We start from the raw sequence: 21,925 nt of genomic DNA, 5'->3' as shown, positions 1-21,925 counted from the left end.
ACTTATTTATTTCTGCTTTGTATCTGTATTCGTAATAATTAGACTTCTGTAACTGCATTATGATTCTATTTGTAGCCATGCTCGTGGTGTGGGAGCTCGAAGTTGCGACTCAACTTCCATATTGCTAATTGGATCTGATCCTCCACTTTATTCTTCTGTGGCAGAGTCTAACCTTGGAGGACGTGCAGCTTTCTCATTTAGGACCAAAAATTCAACTCTTTCACTCCCTTTTCCAAGCATGGGCACAACGATAACAAAAGAAAACTCGAAACTACCATAAACATATTTTATATCAAAAAGGTGAAAAAATATTCATAATTTTTTTTCCAGTCATTCCTAATAGATTATGTACTGAAATCATTCGATATCATCATATCTCATATATGCACAACATTTCAGCACCATTCGTATTGCTTTTGGAGGTAAAAAAAAAAAAAAATAACAACACCTGCACGGTTGCGTTACGGAAGGGCCCCTAGGCGATGATATCGGTTGCCGATATTTCTGCAACTTCCGTGCTCCATTGCAAGCCATAAAATGCATCTAGGAAGCTGGGATTTGTACTGTTAGGTGCATCTGAACTTTCTCTTCAATATGGTGAAATCAATTTTCTAAACTTCAAATAATGGCCTCGGCATCGACCTGGATTGCACGGAAAATTCCAGGCCTTCGGCCACAGAGGGGTTAAATAGGTGCTATGCATGTCCGGTAGGGAGTTATTTGGGTGGCATTCAAAGTTATGCTGGGTTAGGGTCCTTAACCCCTAATGCATGACCATCGACAGCCGACCCCCCCCGGGTGGCGGTGTTCGATCGCGGTGTGAGTACCTGTAGGAAAATATTAGCCAATAATCAGAGATTAACCCTAGAACATTATACTTGGTATGGCAGATAGTACTTACATTCAGCTTTCTCCAGAGACAGGTGTTGAGCCTTCGTGGACTACCCAAGGACTTGTGGAGACTTCCAAAGTTGGGTAACAAAATCCTCACTTTCACACCTCCAGCAACCCGGTTTCCCCTCTACCACAGCCTCATTCTGTCACAGTAAACTTTATACTACAACGTACAGGTAGTTTGGAATTCGTATTTGTACAATAAGCACTGAAAATAAGGCTAAAATCAACGAAGCGTACGGCCGACATGCAGCGCGGCGGCGGTCTTCCCGTCACTCAACAAACATTTCCATTTTCACAGCTAAAAACACGTATACTACATTATTTTCAATCATATTACTTCCCAAAAGATCACCGCAGCGCACTTTTTATTCTGCCTTATGCCCGTCACTTTATTCTCGTTCCTGTCGGCCGCTTGCACTGACTCGGAAGAGCTAGAACTCGCCATAATGTCACTTTGAAAGCCTGCGGTAAACTGACGCTAAACAGGGGCAAACCGTACGAAAAAAAGCTAGTGTTACAACTGGGGAAACAAGCATTTCCTATTAGCATAAACTGCTTGTGAGAGGAGAGCGCATATTTACAGTTCTGAGCAGTCAGAGCGCTGCCATGTATCACAGCCAGGCTGGTCGAGCCGTGGTGGGGGGGGAGGGGGGAAAAAAACACGATCCTTGGCAACAACGGAGGTCAGTAGTACAAAGGTAAAGTATGCTAATTGTAGCTAAAGGGTGGTGGTACTGATAGACAATACCAGCTGGAACATCCTTGCCCGCGTTTATTCAAAATTAACTCGAATCGCAAACGCGACGCTCCGCCGTTATGTCCTTTTCGGCAAACGTCGCAAACGCGACGCCCCGCATTTTAGGGGTTAAGTACAAGTCCAGGAGGCTGAGGCCCACTATCCGGAAGGGACCACCTTCCGGACATGGCTTTGGCTCTATTACGTCGGACAGTAGAGTAATAACCAATTTCTGGTGCAAATAAAATCCACGGGGATGTTTTCCTTTGTGCATGAATCCATGCTGATCATGTCAAGCAAACTTACAGAAAACTATAGGTACGCAAAGGGGTTAACAGTACATTACAGCATTTTATTTTTAGGAACGTATGTTAGTTGCTTTTTGACATTTTAAAACATTTTGTAGAGGTTAGACAGTGGATAAGTGTTATAGGGCTGGGGGTTAGGGGCTCCTGGGGGGGATTTTTGCATTACTCGGTTTTTTGACAGTATTCGTCAGGCCATTGGCTCTATTACACCAGATAATCGTGAGTTTACTGTACATTCAGCAAGGCATGAAAACCTGTGAAATTAAAAAACAAACTGAAGCTCCTGAGAGTACAATTCGAACACTAAAACAGAAGAATAAATGTTCGGACAATCATGCACACTTGGAAACTGCTCTTGCCACATCTCAAGGTCAAGGTAAGTGGTAACGAACATCAACCCACAATTCACCCAAGTGTATCATTTCCGCGTCTCACTTAAGTACTATTTTATTTATCCTGCAGTATTTTAGCTTACTGTTAACTCACTTTACCTAATTTTTGTTGGCTGACTGTTCAATTTCTTTTATACAGGGAAAAATGTTATAAAGTGGGGGAAATAAAGCGAAGACCAGGCAAACTTGGAAGTCCACTGGACCCAAATAAATTATCTCCATAACAAGTCCAGTTTTAATTTGAACAGACTAAGCTTTGTGAGTTTTTTGGGGGAAGGGGTGGGGTGGTGGACACACACACACACACACACACACACACACACACACACACACACACACACACACACACACACACACACACCTTAATAAACTACAGTAACTGGCTTTCTGGGTTACAGGAAACCATTAGGTTTGTCATTCAGTGTACTGCCACCTGAAGCAGAAAGAAGAGTAATAAAACATGAGAGAAAGGAATGGGAAAAGTATGAAGTCAGGAGGGCACAAATAAATACTAAGTATGTAGCACTGCATCCAGTGAGTGGATGACAGTCACCACTATGGTAAAGTAGTAAATCATGGATTTTACATTATTTAAATACAGGCAAAAAGTCATAGGATTTTGATCTTTTGGTCCAAGTGTAGCATGCTCTAGAGTTAAATTATTAATCAAAGCCAGATACAGTAAGATAATAATCTAACATAGAGGAATTTCCACAGTACTGTAAAGTCTGGCCAAGTTACTTAACACCTCGTGCACCTCCCTAAATTCCTTCACTAGAAGGAAACTCTACTAAACAGAAATATGTATAAAGGACTATTATACAACAGCAATGTATACTGTACTAACCTTCAACCCAAGGACCTTGTTATTTTTAAAGAGGTGAGCAATACCACCAGTGAGTGCAGTAACAGCCTTTTCTTTGGCGCCCATCAGCTTTTCTAGATTCAGCTTTACATTCTCAACCTGAAATTCAGTATAATAATTTCAGTACAGTAGTAGTAAATAGCTACATACATAAAAATAAGGCCATGCTTCTTCTTGAGGAATCCCCTTATTGGGGTTAGCCATATTACAGCTGATGCTTTCCGTGAACTAGAAGCTGAAGCAAGGGCCAAAACCAGCTAATTATTTCTCAAAAGCTGAGGAAGTCCACAGGGGAAAAAGAAGTTCGAGATATGTACAGTAACACTACCTGTCTATTATGCACTTTTCTATATACTGTACAGTAGTATCACGAGAGAATATGTATTCAGAAAGAAGTAGCGAAACATTTCTTGTCTCACTACTTTAATTTTGGTATGAGGACACATTTTTGGCCAAAGGTTATCACCCAACAATGTCTAAAATCAAGTTACCAACTCACCTTAACTGGTAGCTACTTAACTTCACTGCCCTTCAGTAGCTGCTTACCATCAAAACTAATACATCTCAGAAATAGCTTCCAACTCACTTAAACTAGTTATTCGTCCCCACCCAGGAGGAGCTAGAAGATGGGTATTGTTTTCACTCAGTTTGTCAGTTTGTTTGTCTGTCTATCTGTCTGTTAACAACTTTACACGAAAACTACTGGTGCAATTTTGACTAAAATTACAGGGATGATGGGCTGTGACCTGCTGATCACTTGATTATATTTTGGGCTAAACTGGACAAAGGCCCAGGCTGTAAGCCCCCCCCACAAATAGCCATAACTCCTTTCAAAATCGTCAAACTGACATGAAACCAAAACCTAAAGGTTCACCTTTCAAAATTGCATCCTATAACACGCCTCATTATATCAGGGGAGTCACCCCCTAGTTAGTGGTAGGGGGGTCAATGTCAGTTGGGATGGGCCTAAATTTCAAACGGGCATAAAGTTGTCAATTATCACTCGATTTACTCCAAATTTGATATATGACATCTTTGACTAGATATCCTGTTGTGTTTATATGTGGTGTATGGGGACGCCCATCATCCACTCACCTAATGTGGGGATGTCATATGGTCACTACACTAAATGACAAGCCAAATGGTTTCCTGTACCCAGGTAACCATTTACTACGCTAGGTGGTAACCATATAACGGGTTTTTGGCTGGGTCAAGTGTCCTCCAGATTCCCCTATCTAAAATCACTTAATCGTGAAAAATGTTTCGGAGAGCCTCAGAGGGACAAATACTTGCCCAGGGCCCCAACCAAATGGGCAGATTTGCTTGGGCATGTGGAATGTGAGAGGCATGAATGAGGAAAGCAAGAGGGTGCAAGTGGTGAATGTGTTCAATAGTGCAAGATATGCCATGATGGCACTGTGTGAAACAAAAATGAAAGGATGTGAAGTGGAGGATTGGGAGGGCGTAAGGTGTGTAAGGTTGGGTATGAATGGGTGAGGAAGATGCAAGGAAGGAGTTGCTTTGTTGATAAATGAAGTGTGGCATAGTGGAATGACAGATTACCAATATGTCAGCTCGAGATGTATGTATGTATGTCCAGGTCAAGTTTGAGAAGGTGAAAGTGGCAGTGATTGTAGTGTATGCACCATGTGATGACAGGAGTGAGAGAGAGATAGACAGGTTTTGGGATGAGCTGGATGAAGCAGTGGGGGAACTGCCTAGGAGCTATAAAGTGACTATAACAGCGATATGAATGGAAGAGTGGGCAATGGTCCTATGGATGAAATAATAGGTTATATAGGAGTACCAGGAGAAAATGATAATGGAAGGCAACTGAAGGATATGTGTCAGGAAACGAGGTTGTGCACATGCACATAAATATACATGGTACAGAGGGAATGGGGATCGTGTTGAGAGGAGCCTCATTGATTACATGCTCGTAGAGGGGTTGATGCTGGGAATGGTTGCTGATACGAAGGCCAAGAGAGGACACTGTGGAGGTCTGTCAGATCATATGATTGTGATATGCAAGATCAAGCTGAGAGGAGTGAGGTGGACCATGAGAAAGACGAGCAGCCAGAGAGAAAGACTGAAAGTCGAGAAGCTTATGATCAAAGAAATGGCAGATGATTATAGGACCAAAGTAGGGGAGGAGTTAGAATCAGTGAATTGGAATAAAATGGATCCGGAAAGCCTGTGGACTGCATATAGGGATTGTTTAGTTAGGAATCCTAAAGTGGTGTGTGGTGTGGCACAAAGAAGAATGGTATAGCATGGTGGGATGAAGAGGTTAAGAGAGCTGTGGAGGAAAAGAGGAGGAAGTGGCTAGAGTGGTTACAGGTCAGGGGTTCACCTGAAATGAGAACTGAATATACGGAGGGCAAGAAGCACGTAAGAAACTAATGAAGAGGAGAGAGGAGGAGAAAAATGATCAGCTAGGAAGAAAAATGAATGTAAATTACTCTGAAAATAAGAAGTTATTCTGGAAGGAGGTACAGAAATGTAGAAGTGACAGCAGAAAGAAATGTGAAAGTGTGAAGGATATAAGTGGTAGATTGTTAATCCATGGGGATGAAGTGAGGGCCAGATGAAATATTTTGAAAGCCTGATGAATGATACTAGAGTGAGCAGAGCCACTGTACACATGATTGGTTCTGGGGATGTGCAGAGGAATGCAGTGATAGGAAATGAGACACTCGCACAGGTGAAGAACGCTGTGAAGTGGCTGAAAAATGGGAAAGCACATGGGGTTGACAAGATTTATGCAGAGATGATTCAGTGTAGTGGAGAGAGAGGAATGAAGTGCCTGTTGGAGATATCTAAGAAGGCATGGATCGCTGTGCCAGCAGAGTGGAAAAAGGCAGTGATTGTATCCCTGTACAAAAATAAAGGTGAGCAAAGTGAGTGCAACAATTACTGTGGCATAAGTTTATAGAATGTAGTATGGAAAGTATAAGGAAGAATTATTAAACAGAAAGTAAGAGAGACATCAGAAATCCTACTGAGTGATGAACAGAGCGGTTTTAGGAGTGGCAGAGGATGTCTATCTATCTATCTATTGCCAGACGCCTTCATCCTGTACGGGATGGCCACAAACAAATCGCCTCCACTTCACCCTGTCCCCCGCCATTTCACTGCCCTGCTCCCAACTCACATCCCCTTCTCTCATATACCTCTCCACTCCATCCCTCCATCTCATCCTCAGCCTCCCCCACCCTCTCCCCCCCTACACCTCACATACACTCTCCTCATCAGTCTCTCACCATCCATCCTCTCCACATGGCCAAACCACCTCAGTATGTTCCTCCTAACACTTCCTATCACATCCACATCCAACCACAACACTCCTTTATGTCCTCATTTTTAACCCGCAGCGTCCCATCGACGTTATTTAACGTCCACACGTTTTATCACTGCCAATCCCGTCGACGTACATAAACGCGAATCAATTGCAAGGTCCCTAATTTGCACAATTTTCAATTTTCACGAGTGATTTTTGGTACGTATACACGTGACACCTTCCTCTACAAGATGCCAGGCAGGGACAATGCCTTACCAAGCATGACCTCCTACCCCCCCCTGCAAGCCATTGTCTTAGCAATTCACCTGTTATCAGTGACCTGGCCAGTAAAGCCATGTCATGCCACAGTACGAAATTCAGGGCCAGAGTGATTCCCCAATCAATGACAATGTGGAGGACAAACTTTACATAGCATTAGAGGAAGAAACAGTCTGAAATGATGATCAGGTAATGTGGGGAAAAAAAGGTCATGAATGGTGATGAGTTAGTGAGTGAAACAATGCTTATAATGCCTATATTACTGTTTGAAAACCAATATACTCTTGTACTACATATAAATTCGTACCAAGTAAATAAATAAATACTGTTTATGAGTGGATAAAATAGTTACCCTCCCATAGAACTCGTTTTCTTTGGTGCCAGCCTGTTAGAAAACCCAGTCAGGTAAGGAAGGACTTGTACCTAAATCGGGTATTTTAAACCTCAGGTGAGCGATTTCTCTATAAATTTTCGATGTTTCTCACCAAAAGCGGATGAGCCAAAAAAAAAAAAAAAAAAAAAAAAAAAAAAAAAAAAGGTCCAAAAATGTCGGGATGGGGCGGGTTAAACCTCAGGTGAGTGATTTCTCTAAGAATTTTCGATGTTTCTCACCAAAAGCGGAGGTTTTAGCCAAAAAAAATTTTTTCCCAAAAATGGTCGGGATTTGGGGGAGTCAGTGGTGGAAAAGTGGTCGGGATGGGGCGGGTTAAGCCTGTCTCTCCATGTGACTCCACAGGCTCCTCTTAACCCCTAAAGTACTAATCTCATCGATCGGACTTTTTGCGCACTTTCTTAAAAGAACGAGCAACACCGACCGTGTAACAACCACAAAAAACTGGCGGCAGCTGGCTCCACCCCAACTGTGACGCAGATGGCTTCTAACCAATCGGAACTAAGTGTTGGACACACTGGAGAGGGGACCCAAGCCCATACCAAGGCGGTGCGGGGTGTACCCCCCACCTCCCTCTTGCCACGTCCCACTACCCCACTACCTTGTTGCTACCCTACCTCCTATGCTCTTACCACTACCATCCCCACTCCCACACCCTCCTCATGCATCCCCCCCCTCCCATGTGGATCACCCAATGCCTGGGGGAGGGTATTTCCCCCCTACTCTCCCTCCATGTACCTGTACTCCACTGGGGCCCTTCCTTTGTGTCTTGTGGTGGTCTCCTCCCATCCCTCCATCCCCATACTCCCCCTACTGGCCTTACCATCTCCCACCACCACCCCAACCCCCCACCCCAACCCCTACCCTCACCCCCACCCCCTAGCACTCAATATCTTTACCTCCCTAGCCTTGAATATTGCATATTTTTTACGCTTGATGGCACGTGTTTTTTAATCATTACCCGTAATTTATTCATGTCTTCATACAGATATGCACACCACAATTATTTTAGCCGTCTTTATTCAAAACCCACTCGTATAAGAATTTTTATTTTATGTCGATGCATGGAAGCATGTTGGAGCCTTCAAAAACGAAAAGAAACTAAACGAAAAGTAGCTAGATTTGACAGCTCAGAGGGGAGGGGAAGAGGGAGGGGAAAGGGGGGAGGGGAGATTAGGTGAGAGAAGGGGAGGAAAGAGAGGAAAGAGGAGGGAAGGGATGGGCAGGGGAGGGAGGGGACTGGAGGCGTGGGGAGGGGAGGATAATTTTTACTATGTCATATTTTTATTGGTGGGTTCAAGACCATTTTCCCTAGCTAGATTTGACAGCTCGGCGGGGAGGGGAGGGGGGAGGGGAAGTTAGGCGTGGGGAGGGGAGGAAAGAGGAGGGGAGGGAAGGGAAGGGGAGGGAAGGGATTGGAGGTTTGGGGAGAGGAGAGGAGGAAAGGATAATTTTTACTGTTTGTCATATTTAATGGGGGGGGGGTCACCATTTTATTTTTTCTAAGCACATTATAATGGTTTATAACATCAATACACACACACACAAAAATTGATTTTGGTGATTTTTGTACGTATTTTTGTGAAGAAAACAGGTGCGAGCAGCGTATTTTCTATCTCGCCGGGGCCGTGATGGGTAACTATCATAAACTTTGACGGGCCATAGCTCGGTAACTATTGGGTCTAAGAGGGTGGGGTTTGCATTTTCAGGTGTGTAAATTCAAGCTCTATAAATCAGGCATAAAACTTTTAACATTTGAGAAAGTAAAAAAATAGGACCGATATTGCGTCCTGGGGGGGCAGTCGAGGCTGGAAAATTGCGTACCCTAGGGGTTAAATAACTCATTTCCAGGGCTCTCACTCTTGACTTGTGTCCATCCAACAATGTCCAAGCTTCACTTCCGTAGGTTAGAGTTGGTATCACAATACTGTCATGTAGTAACTTTTTCACTTCCATGCTCACTTCCCTGTTTCTTATCATTGCTTTCAAGGAACCAGCAACTTTTCTTCCTTGTTGTACACTTTCAAGCACTTCACCCTCTAAACTTCCATCCTTACTCATCACACTCCCCAAGTACTTAAACGTATTCACATTTTCCGTTTCCTCACCATCCAACCTGACTGTATATTCACTGACTTCACCTCTCTCAATGACCATAACTTTACTCTTCCCTACATTCACCTTTAGATTCCATTTCTTACACACTCTCCCAAACTCATCCACCAAGCCTAGCAGCTTCCCTTCGTCTTCACGTAACAACACAGTATCATCTGCAAACAACAGTACAGGAAGTTTCCAAACACTACCATATCTCACTAGGGCCGCTCCAACATCCACTGTCCTACCTTGAATCTCTTTTATTACCCCCATCCATGTACAGATTGAACAACCATGGAGACATGACACATCCCTGTTTCAACCCAACCTTCAAATATTTGCAGTAAGACTGATAAAGGAGAAGGCTTGTGAGAAGGACTACAAGGTGCTTATGGTATTTATGGATCTGGAAAAAGCAGAAAGTAAGAGAGACATCAGAAATCCTAGTGAGTGATGAATAGGGTGGCCATAGGAGTGGCAGAGGATGTGTGGTTCAAATATTTGCAATATGACATAGTGAAGAGGGCTTGTGAGAAGGACTATACGGTGTTTATGGCATTTATGGATTTGGAAAAAGCATATGACAAAGTAGACAGAGGAGGACTGTGGAAAGTTTTGCACATGTACAGTGTAGATGTTAAAGCTGCTAGGTGTTATCGAGAGTTTTTATGATGGTAGTAAGACATGTGTAAAGGTAAATGGGCATCTAAGTGAATGGTTCACGACCAGTGTGAGTGTGTGACAAGGTTGTGTGATGTCCCCATGGTTGTTCAATATATACATGGCTGGGGCGATGATAGAAGTAAAAACACGAGTAATCAAAAGAGGGAGGGCATTGGAAATGAATGGTGATGGACGGAGTATCTCAAATTTGTTGTATGGTGATGAAGCAGTACTACTTGCAAATACCAGAAAAGAACTAGGTTGACTATTGCAGAGTTTTGCTGATGTCTGTGGGCATTGTGCCCTGAGAGTAAATGTAGAAAAGAGTAAAGTGATGGTTACTGAGAAAGAAGATGACTCTCAGTGTGATGCTACTGTGAATAGAGAGAGACTGGAATTGGTGAAAGAGTTCAAATACCTAGGTACAGCTATAGTAGAGGAAAATATGCAAAAGAAGTGGAAAGTAGGGTGACACAAGGAAAGAAAGTAGCTGATGCTATGAAGGCCTTGATAGGAAACGAAGGTTTGAGTATTGCTGCTGCACGAGCTTACATGAAGGAGTGTTAGTGCAAACTTTATCATATAGATGTGGGACTATGGGGTGGCATGTAAATGAAAAGTCAGGAGTGAGAGAAATGGAGATGGGACTGCTGAGGAATGTATGTGGAGTACAGAGAGTGGACAGGATACAAAATACAGTAATCTTTCCATTATCTGATGTAATACAGCCATTGGCATGTCCAGAAAAAGGGCCCGTCCAGATACTGGGCCCCTGCCTCCTGGACTGGTACTTATGGACCCTAACCCAGCCTAACTCAGAAAAATACCTACGTAAATCCCTACCAGACATGAATAGCACCTATTAAAGGGCCCATTCACACAAATAAGGGACATAAAAGAGTGAAATAAACGCAAAGGAACGAGAGAATGAGGTTCTAGAGGTGAGTATGGAAAATAAAGTACAGTATTTAACATTATTCTGGGTTCTTACAACAAGTCTGTGGCCATCTCGATGAATAACCCGTCCCCTCTCAGACTCTGCCAGTAAAAAGGTGCACCTGAAGCACCTACAGTAATCAAGTCTTGCACTGCACTTAGTCATTTGAACTCTGAATTCTAATTTCTTAACACTGTGCATTCTTTTCTAACTTGTGCTCTATTGAACTTTCCTGTAACCAGTGTTGCACTCTGCACTTAAGTCTTTGCACTCTGAAGTCTAATTTCTTAACACTGCTCACTGTTCTTCACACTGCACAATACTATAAATTCCCGTGTGGTCTAGTGGCGATTTTTTGCCGTTTAATCACTGTCAGAGTCCGACAGTAGGTGATGCAAGTGGCCTAGGAGTGCGTTGTTGGGATGTGGTGATGGACTACCCACTGTAGACGACTCTGAAGAGAGGTGCAAACGCACATCCAGTGGCGACTCCAACGTGGCTGATGTGCTGGGCTGTGGCTCGGAGGTGGAAGGCCTGTCTTGGGGAGGCAGCGGTGTGGAGCCAGGGCTGGGCACGGTGGGGGTAACAGGCTTGAAAAGACTGTCAATGGCTGACTGATGCAAGGAACGACGATTCTGGCGACTGATGATGCACTGCCTGAAAGCGCGCACTTCCTCCACAAGTCCTAAGAGCCCCATCTCCCTGTCACAGTTCGGGTGTTCCAGGTAGTCGAGAACGAACTCGACATGCTCCCAGACTGCGCTCATCTTGGGGATGGCTGGAGTAGTGTGGTACACTGAGAGGAGTCCTCATCATCATCGCTGTCGTCAGAATCTTCAAGCTGGGTACTTTTACCAGCAACCAAAGATGTGCTCTTGATATCAGACAAATCTGATACCCAGGATCGCCCTTGTCATTATCCAACCACTCATGCACTTTGTCCACATCAACATCGTCGCCAGCTCTACGAAGACATACATAGAAATCATCCATGTCAAAACCTAGAAAATCGTGCACCACATCAGCTCCGAGAAGCAGACAAGATCAACCATTTTCCAGAATCTTGACAGACACTTCCCTCCATGCACTCACCCAGCTGTAGATGGCAGACCTGATGTTGTAGCGGCGAAGGTTTTCCAAAGTTTGCTGGCCTTGCGTGTCCCGTCCCTCCCTGTGCTCGTCCTTGTCCTCGAGAACAACCATCACCTCATCCAGGAACTTCCGACCGAACAGCCTCTTCGTTGCCACAATCACTCCTTGGTCCATTGGTTGAATGAGAGCAGTTGTATTAGGTGGCAGAAACATGCACCTAATGTGACCATTCTCAGCCACCAACCCCTTGTCGGATGGATGCGCGGGTGCACTGTCCAGAAGAAGGAGGGCCTTTACCTGGTCGCACAGGATTCTCAGTGTGTTCATGTGGTAATGGATGACCTCTTTGATGAAGTGGCTGTGAAACCAGTCTTTGAAGATCATGGCTTGAACCAAGCCATCAAAGAATCGTACCCAATGACAGGAAGGACATCCATCACCCCATGAAGACACCGTGGCTGCTTTGCATGGCCAACAATAACGGGCTTGAACCGCTGCATGCCATTAGCACTGCCACAACAAAAAGAAGATAACCATTGCTTGCAAAGCTTACGGCCAGGTATATGCTTCTCTGTCTCCTCGGCTAGAGTGTTCGTTGGCATCAAGTGATAGAATAGACCAGTTTCGTCAGCGTTGTAGACTTGACCGAAAGTGAGGCCTTCCCTGCTGATCAAGCCCTTCACCTTCTGCCGAAGCTCCTCTACTCCAGCCTCGTTGGCATCCAAAGCTTCACCATGGGCTGTACGGTTGCTAAGTCCATGCGGTAACTTGAAAGCGAAGAGCCAACCCTTGGATGCTTTGAAGTCTGGGGTGTCGTGTAACCTTGCAAACTTCTCAGTAGCAGCCTTCAGCTCCGTAACACGCACCAGCAGCACATTGTTGACGATACCAAATCAGCCTAGAGTGGTCGATTTCTGCAAACCGGGGAGTGAACATAACCTTCTTCTCCACGTTGCATTTGGTCTTCAATGCAAAGTCAGCTGTGTACTGGGTAAGCTTGTCCCGGGATCTCTTGATGTCAAACAATGTATAGAGGGCCGGGTTGAATTCACGGAGGATGCGCAACGTCAACCATCCTGCATCCACCTTATCCAATATCTCCCTCTTCTTCTCTAGAGTCAGAACCACTTGTTTCCTCTTCTCGGGCGGCGGGGCCATCATCACATGCACGAAGAAGAAGCATGAGAGGAACAGCACAGCTTGCAGCAAGTAGGGTACCACCACAAAAGTGAGCACGTGGGCGGCCATGGTGATGAGCATGCACTCACGATAAAGGAATCGTGGGAAATGGGGAGGAAGCCTGCCGGACGTCGGCAGGACTATGCAGCAGAACATAGCTGGTCTGCGCCATGCACCAAGTTCAAATTGGGGGGGGGGGATATATATATATATATATATATATATATATATATTTTTTGGTTTATGAAGTCCAAGGCCCAAACTGTATGGGTAGTGGGGGTTCCTGATAGTGGGCATCCAGATAGTAGAGGGATTACTGTTGATTCATGAAAGATGCGGAGTGAGGAAGTCCGTGGACAAAAGAATCAAAGAGAGTGTACTGAGATGGTATGGTCATGTGGAGAGAATGGATAACAACAGAGTGGTGAAAAAGGTATTTCTGATCGAATTTCAAGGAGGGAGGAGGATAGGTAGGCCAAGGAGAAGGCGAAGGGATATGGTTGGTGAGTGTGTGTGGAAAAGAGGTGTGGAAGTTGATGAGACCAGGGGACTGACAAGAGATCGAGATGGCTGGATGAATGTTGTGAGCAGAAGTGCATGATCAAGGATTTGGCACCCCTTTTTAACGTGACAGTGTCAGGACTGACTCTACCGGATATGTTTATGTGAAGCTACAGAATGTGGTGAATGTTTTTGGCATATCAGATAGAGCCAGGATTCTGGGGGACTTGAATGATGAGTGAATGGATGCGTGGCCCATTGGACTGGGCAAACTTGGGCTGTCTGGACGTTGCTACTACTCACCCTGCCTGTTCTGGTGCCGACATCATTTCCACATTGGAATTATGTCTCTCACTACTATACACATTATGTTTATTCATATTTAGAGAAAATGTTTTAGCGTTGGGATAAAGATCCAAATGCCACTTCAGTATAAGCGTTGTGTGGGAATAAGAAGAGCGTCAGACCTGCGAAAGTCAGCATTTTCGAACATAAATATGAGGGTAAGGGATGATGATAGAAGAATATGACTTTTATATATGTTTAAGTCTTGAGAAAGACTGTTAGTATATTTTAATGTAATTACAGTGATACTACTTTATTGAGGTCTATGATGTGTATGGTAGAGTTGCAACTTACTTCTACTCAAGTACAAATCCCAGACTGTCTGAGGAATATGGCACCTCTAAAAACAGCTGATCTCAGGCCACTCCCAGTGGGGAGCAGGGCAGATGTAGCAGATTAGACTCAGCTTTCAAGAGAGAGAGACGTACTACTCTGAAAACACTCTCTTGTCGCAGCTGTATCTTTCTGTGGCGAATAAAGAGATAAAAACACATCTGCTCCAGTTTCTGTTCACCTACATGCTACCAGACTTCTAATTACAGGATCTACACCAATATTTCCGCCACCTGCGAAGCAGAGAGACATTGCAGGAAGTGCCAGTTGTGGAACTCAGTGGATTCAAGCCTGAGCAGCTACATAAAGTTGGTGGTCAGCTGCGAGATTCCATACAAGCTGGTACATATATAAAATTGGTGGTCCTGGCGTTGGTCTTCTTCTTCTTGTGGTCTTGTCCTGTGTTTGTGTTTGGAGCTACTATCTAAAGGGCCTTAGAGTGAGAAACCCACTAAAATCATGGGTCCATACTCGCGGATTGCAAGTGGACTTGCCTGAATAGTTAGCTACCCCACACACTGATTAGGCTACACAGTAGTTAGGACAACAATGTCGACAGGGACGTCGAAAAGGTGTGGCCGAGCAATGTTCTGGTGCCAACATCATTTCCACATTGGAATTATGTCTCTGGCTACTATACACATTTATGTGTATTCATATTTAGAGAAAATCTGTTGTAGTCTTGAGATAAAGATCCAAATGCCACTTCAGTATAAGCGTGGTGTGGGAATAATATGAGCGTCAGACCTGCAAAAGTCAGCATTTTCGGACGTAAATATGAGGGTATGGGAAGACGATAGAAAAATAAGACTTGTATATATGTTTAAGTCTTTGGAAACATATACCCTGCTGGTATATTTTAATGTAATTAATACTACTTTATTGAGGTGTATGATGTGCATGGTAGAGTTGTAACTTACTTCTACTCATGAACGAATCCCAGACTGTATGAGGATTATGGCACCTCTAAAAACTGCTGATCTCAGGCCACTCCCAGTGGGGAGCAGGGCAGATGTAGCAGATTAGACTCCGCCTTCAAGAGAGAGAGAGACATACTACTCTGAAAATACTCTCTTGTCGCAGCTGTATCTTTCTGTGGTGAATAAAGAGAGATAAAAACACATCTGCTCCAGTTTCTGTTCACCTACATGCTACCAGACTTCTAATTATGGGATCTACACCAACATTCCTGCCACCTGTGAGGCAGAGAGACATTCCGGGAAGTGCCAGTTGTGGAACTCAGTGGAGTCATGCCTGGGTGGGAAAGGAAGTCCGGATGATGATGATGATGATGATGTTTATACGTCAGCACTAAAATGACTGCCAGGGACGGGTTTGTTGTGCCTTGGCACTGCTTCTTGTAATTATTCAATTTCACTCCACTTCACATGCTGCCTGAACTCCAGCACCACACTATTGTTTTGACAATTACACACATGACAGTGACAGAGTTCAAAGGCCTGTAAGCTTATGTGGTGGTAATTGTGTAAGTGAAAATAGGATTTATACATAATCAGTGAGGCTTCATACAGAATCGTAATGAGTGCGTATTTAAATGTGCAATTGTATAATGAAAAAAGAACCTAACTTTTTGTCATCATATACGAGATTCACTGCATATTGGTTCATCAAATAACAAGGGTGTCTGTTCTATACTGTATATATATGCAAATACACAGTCAAACCCTGATCACAGTCAACTGGTCTCCCAACCTACCACAATAATGATAAACCATGACATCCAAATAACATGGTGGAATTAACATTATTGGTTCACAGTCTACAAGAATATGCTTCCTTTTCTGCTTTTTACCCGGATATTAATCCCCCAGCCAGCCTGCCAGGACTGGAGGTAATGTTTACATAGGTTTCAACAACCTTCAACTATGAAAAAGAGGAGGGTTTCCTTTCTACAACAGGCAATGTACTCATAACTGGTTACGTAACATTTTTAATTATCAATATTTGTCTTTATGAACATAAAATTCTCGTGACTATTATTCCTAACCATCAATGTTTGTCCTCGGAATAAAAAATTTTCATAATTACTATTCCTAATCATCAATATTTACTCTTGTGAAAAAAAAAAAAAAAAAAAATCCTCTTTATTCTCATCACATCATCATCATCATCAGGACCTCCTTTCTCACCCTAGGGAAGGGTAAGGAGTAGCAATGTCCAGGAAGCCAAAGTTTGCTTAATTTAAAGGGCTATACTTCCATTCACTCAATATTCGAGTCTTTGAAATCCTGGCTCCATCCGACAGGCAAAAAAAAAAAAAAAAAAAAAAAAAAAAAAAAAAAATTAACAACGTTCTGTGGCTTCACATATCTCTATCTGAGAGAGCTAATCCAAATGCTGTCATGTTTAAAGGGGTACCAAATCCCTGGTTATGCACTTCTCCACACAAAATTCATCCAGACAGTTTGATCTGTCAGTCCCTTAGCCTCATCAACTTCCATACCACTCTTTCTCACACACTCATCCACCACATCCCTCCACCTTCCTCTTAGCCTACCTTGCCTCCTCCCTCCTTCAAATTCGCTCAGATATACCTTTTTCACCACTCTATTGTCATCCAATCTCTCTACATGATCATAACATCTCAGCAAACTCTCATTGATTCTTGTATCCACAGACTTCCTCACTCTGCATCTTGCACAAATCACATTATTCAGTATCCTATCCACTCTCTGTACTCCACATACATTCCTCAGCAGCAGGGTTGCACCCAGGGGGGGGGCACTGCCCCCCCCCCTTAGCTCACTGGGTCCTTTAAAAATTTATATACAGGGTGTTTGAAAACGACACCATCAACATTTCATGTGAGCAAAAAGAGTTAAGACAAAAGTGTCATGTAATGTATGTCCCCTGTTGCTTCATTAACAAAATACATGTCTGAATAGTTATGCAGCAGAAACAGGGATGTACAGCGAGCATAAAATAACAATCATAATATATGATGAATTACCAAACATATTTCATGAACCTTCATTACACAATATTTGACCCCATCAAAAATAGAAAACATCTTAGATTCACTGAAAATAGCAACACTATGGATAAATGTAGCAATCTTGTAGCAAGACACGTGCTACATAATTGGCAACGCTTTATACACAGCAATAAAGGAAGCCAAAGTCTGTGTCTTATGACAGGACATCACTCCATCAACCCTCACGGTGTTTCTTTCTTTCTTCTTTATTGTGTGTGAACCTTTGTTCTGTACATAATAAATGGACACTTCTTAACCCCTAATGCGCGGCCATCGACAGCCGACCCCCCCCGGGTGGCGGTGTTCGATCGCGGTCCGAGTACCTGTAGGAAAATATTAGCCAAAAATCAGCGATTAAACCTAGAACATTATACTTGGTAAGGCAGATAGTACTTACAGTCAGCTTTCTCCAGAGACAGGTGTTGAGCCTTCGTGGACTACCCAAAGACTTGTGGAGACTTGCAAAGTTGGGTAACAAAATCTTCACTTTCACACCTCCAGCAACCCGGTTTCCCCTCTACCACAGCCTCATTCTATCACAGTAAACTTTATACTACAACGTACAGGTAGTTTGGAATCCGTATTTGTACAATAAGCACTGAAAATAAGGCTAAAATCAACGAAGCGTACGGCCGACATGCAGCGCGGCGGCGGTCTTCCCGTCACTCAACAAACATTTCCATTTTCACAGCTAAAAACATGTATACTACATTATTTTCAATCATATTACTTCCCAAAAGATCACCGCAGCGCCCTTTTTATTCTGCCTTACGCCTGTCACTTTATTCTCGTTCCCTGTCGGCCGCTTGCACTGACTCGAAGAGCCAGAACTCGTCATAATGTTACTTTGAAAGCCTGCAGTAAACTGACGCTAAACAGGGGCAAACCGTGCGAAAAAAAGCTAGTGTTACAACTGGCGAAACAAACGTTTCCTATTAGCATAAACTGCTTGTGAGAGGAGAGCGGAGATTTACAGTTCTGAGCGGTCAGAGCGCTGCCATGTATCACAGCCAGGCTGGCTGGGCTGTGGTGGGGGGGGGAGGGGGGAAAAACGTGATACTTGGCAACAACGGAGGTCAGTAGTACAAAGGTAAAGTATGCTAATTGTAGCTAAAGGGTGGTGGTACTGATAGACAATACCAGCTGGAACATCCTTCCCCACGTTTATTCAAAATTAACTCGAATCGCAAACGCGACGCTCAGCTGTTATGTCCTTTTCGGCGAGCGTCACAAATGCGACGCCCCGCGTTTTAGGGGTTAATGATATAGGGCTGCAAATAGATCAGTTTTCTAAATAAAATGCTACTGTTTCTTTGTTTATGTCAACACATGTAAGCCAATGGTGTTCAAAGCATTTCTTTGAGACATGAAGCAGAATGGAAGGTCTTTGCTTCGCTAGGTGAATGAATGGTGTGATGAAATTCTTCATAAATTTAATATGTATCATACTTACCCCAGCTCTGCCTCAGGTACCATGCTGGTCTCTCTCTCTCTGCTAAATCATATTAAATATAGCCAAAAACCATATACATTATACCCCATGAGTCCTATGAGCCTTAAGAAACAGTATAAATCTTAAATGAATGTTTCTGCATGCTTACTCTTTTCAATAGGGGAGACGTCCTTTTCATTATATTTTGACCACTATTAGACGATTTACTCAATTTAGGAATGACCTCTAGCAATTACTAGGCTACAAAATATCTCAGTTAACCCTTTTAACTGCCACAGATAATTCCTACGTTGAATAAAGCTGGCTGAGTGTAGCCAGAATAAATACGACATACATCACCACACTGAGAGTCTATTATGTATTAGTATTTTCCCACACTGGCAGCTTGGCACCATGCAGAGGTACACATACCAGGAGATGGCCGATATGCACATGGCATACGGTGCTGCATATGGCAACAGCAGAGAAGCTAGGCGCATCAACGAACATATGTATCCTCATTGACGTCACCCCTACTTCTCCACATTTCATGCCATAGATAGGAGACTGAGAGAATCTGGTGAATTATGTGTACGAATGACAGATACAGGATGGGGCTGGTCTGTTCGAACAGTAGATTTTGAAGAACAAGTGCTGGAAGCTGTTGGAGAGAAGCCTAGGACAAGCACATGGAACATTGCTAGGACATTAGGAGCAAACCATTCCACAGTATGGCAGGTTTTACCTGGGCAACTCTTACATCCATTCCACATACAAAGGGCTCTAACCCCAGAAGACTATCCAGCTCGTCAGCAGTTTTGTGAGTGGTTCCTAGGCAAAGTAAGACAGGATGACGATTTCCCACAAAAGGTTATGTATACTGATGAGTCAAGTTTCTCTAGGACTGGGATATTCAACACTCACAATATGCATGTGTGGAATGACGTAAATCCACACATTACTGAGTCAAGAGGCATCAGTGGAGATTTTCTCTCAATGTGTGGTGTGGAATATTAGGAGATTATGTAATAGGCCCCTATGTTCTCCATGGTCATTTAAGAGGTCAGGTATATGTATCGTTTTTGGAGAATGACCTGCCACTGCTTCTTGAGGACATACCTTTGTCGGTAAGATGAAGAATGTGGTACATGCATGACGGAGCACCTATCCACACAAGCAACATCGTCCGCGATTTTTTTAAACAAATTACCATGACAGGTGGATTGGACATCACGGCCCAGTTTCATGCCCAGCACGGTCACCAGACCTAAACCTCTTGATTATTTTCTGTGGGGTCATTTGAAACAGCTCGTGTATGAAATGCCAGTTAACAGACTTGACGACTTGCTTCCCCGCATCCAAGGTGCCTGTGGGACTCTGTGCAGCCCTTCTCGCGTGCTAAATCGCGTGAGGCAATCCATGGTGAGACGATGTAATCTGTGCATTGAAGTTGGAGGAAGGCATTCTGAACATTTATTGTAAATTGCCCTGTATGTATCATGACTCTGTGCACATTAGAAAAAATTACACATACTTTGAAAGGGTGGAGAAAAATAGAGATTTTTCTAAACCTAATGTCATGATGTATGACTCTTAGCCAATTGTAGTTTCAGATATGATATGATTATAAAATTGATCATTCATAATAGTAACGATTATGCCGGTGATAATGATAATAAAAGGCTACAGAATTACTACAACTAATAACACAACAACAATAAAAAGAATAATAATATTACTGTAAGAGCAAAATTCACGTGGGCACGCGCATATGTGTGTGTGTGTGTGTGTGTCGGGGAGGTGAGCAGGAGGGGTGCAGGAGAGAGACGTGTATCTGTGTTCGGACAAGTGCCGCCATTTCCATTCATGGCCTGGGCTTGGAATCATTTACCTTTTAATACTGCCTTTATCTCCTGAGTGGTATGTTCTAGGTCCTAGGACATCCGTTATTTAGATGTTTTTACTTACTGTTCCCTACATATTGCGCCTTGAGGTTTTGATGGTGTTGTTTTCAAACACCCTGTATATTTATTTTGATATCAGCAAAACATGAAAAATTGGCAAATACAAACAAAGAGTAACACATGAGCCAGCAGCCCTCTGACTCTAAACCTGCATATGACCTCCCAGTAATTATCGGATTACCTAACCTCACCTCACTATGGGCCCCCCCCTCAAAAAATTTCTGGGTGCGCCCCTGCTCAGCAGTCCCATCTCCATTGCTCTCACTCTTGATTTTCCATTTTATGCCACATCATAGTCTCACATCTGTATGTTAAAACTGGCACTAACACTCCTTCGTGAAAGCCTCCCGCAGCTGCAACACACAAGTCTCTGTTTCCTACCAATGCCTTCATAGCACAGCTACTTTCCACTTCTTTTGCACATTTTCCACTCTTTTCTATCACTGTACTCAGGTATCTGAACTCTCTCACCAATTCCAGTCTCTCTCTATTCACTGTAACATCACATTGGGAGTCACCTTCTCTCCCAATAACCGCAACTTTGCTCTTTTCTACATTTACTCTCAAGGCACAATGCTCAAAGACATCTACAAAACTCTGCACTAGTCTACCAAGTTCAAGTCTGGCATTTGCAAGTAGCACTGCATCATCAGCATACAACAAATTTGAAATATTCCATCCATCACCATTCATTTCCAATGCCATCTCTCTCTCCATTACTGTACTTTTGTTTTTTCTTCTCTAATCATCCCACCCATATATATATAATGAACAACCATGGGAAAATCATACAACCTTGTCGCACACTCACACCGTTTGTGAACCATTCACTTAAATGCCCATTTGCCCTTACACAACGCCCATCTCAACAGCTACTTCAAGAAACAAGGGATGAGGCTATGGCACACCTAATGTCTGACTTGGCTCATATCTCTGACTGGGGTAAAAATAATATGGTTGTCTTTAATGCATCTAAGACTCAGTTCTTGCACCTATCAACCCGACAAAGTCTTCCACAGGTATACCCACTAATGTTTAATAATATTCAGCTTAATCCTGCATCATCCTTGAACATGCTTGGGGTTTCATTTACTCGGGACTTATCTTGGAAAGATCATATTGCATCTCTCGTAAAATCTGCTTCCAAGAGATTGGGTGTGCTAAGCCGACTCCGCTCTTTCTTTACCCCTGCACAATTGTTGACTCTATACAGGGGTTTTATCTGCCCCTGTGTGGAGT

The 21,925-nt window shown here is 43.4% G+C and overlaps 1 protein-coding gene across 2 annotated transcripts in view; it reads right to left on the bottom strand.

The window, feature by feature from the left end:
• LOC145404661 (dihydrolipoyl dehydrogenase, mitochondrial) overlaps positions 1 to 21,925 on the bottom strand; it is a 140,198-nt gene that overhangs the window by 72,699 nt on the left and 45,574 nt on the right. For both annotated transcript variants that reach the window (XM_080276200.1, XM_080276201.1), the window contains exon 4: positions 3,181 to 3,297. In XM_080276200.1, the coding sequence (XP_080132326.1) occupies positions 3,181 to 3,297 (117 nt within the window). The remainder of the gene's footprint in view (positions 1 to 3,180; positions 3,298 to 21,925) is intronic.

The sequence above is a fragment of the Coenobita brevimanus genome, chromosome 64 (genome assembly GCF_032717465.1).
Source record: "Coenobita brevimanus isolate Jiangsu-jjx chromosome 64, ASM3271746v2, whole genome shotgun sequence".
Taxonomy (NCBI): domain Eukaryota; kingdom Metazoa; phylum Arthropoda; class Malacostraca; order Decapoda; family Coenobitidae; genus Coenobita; species Coenobita brevimanus.
This window is presented reverse-complemented; position numbering and strand designations above follow the sequence as displayed.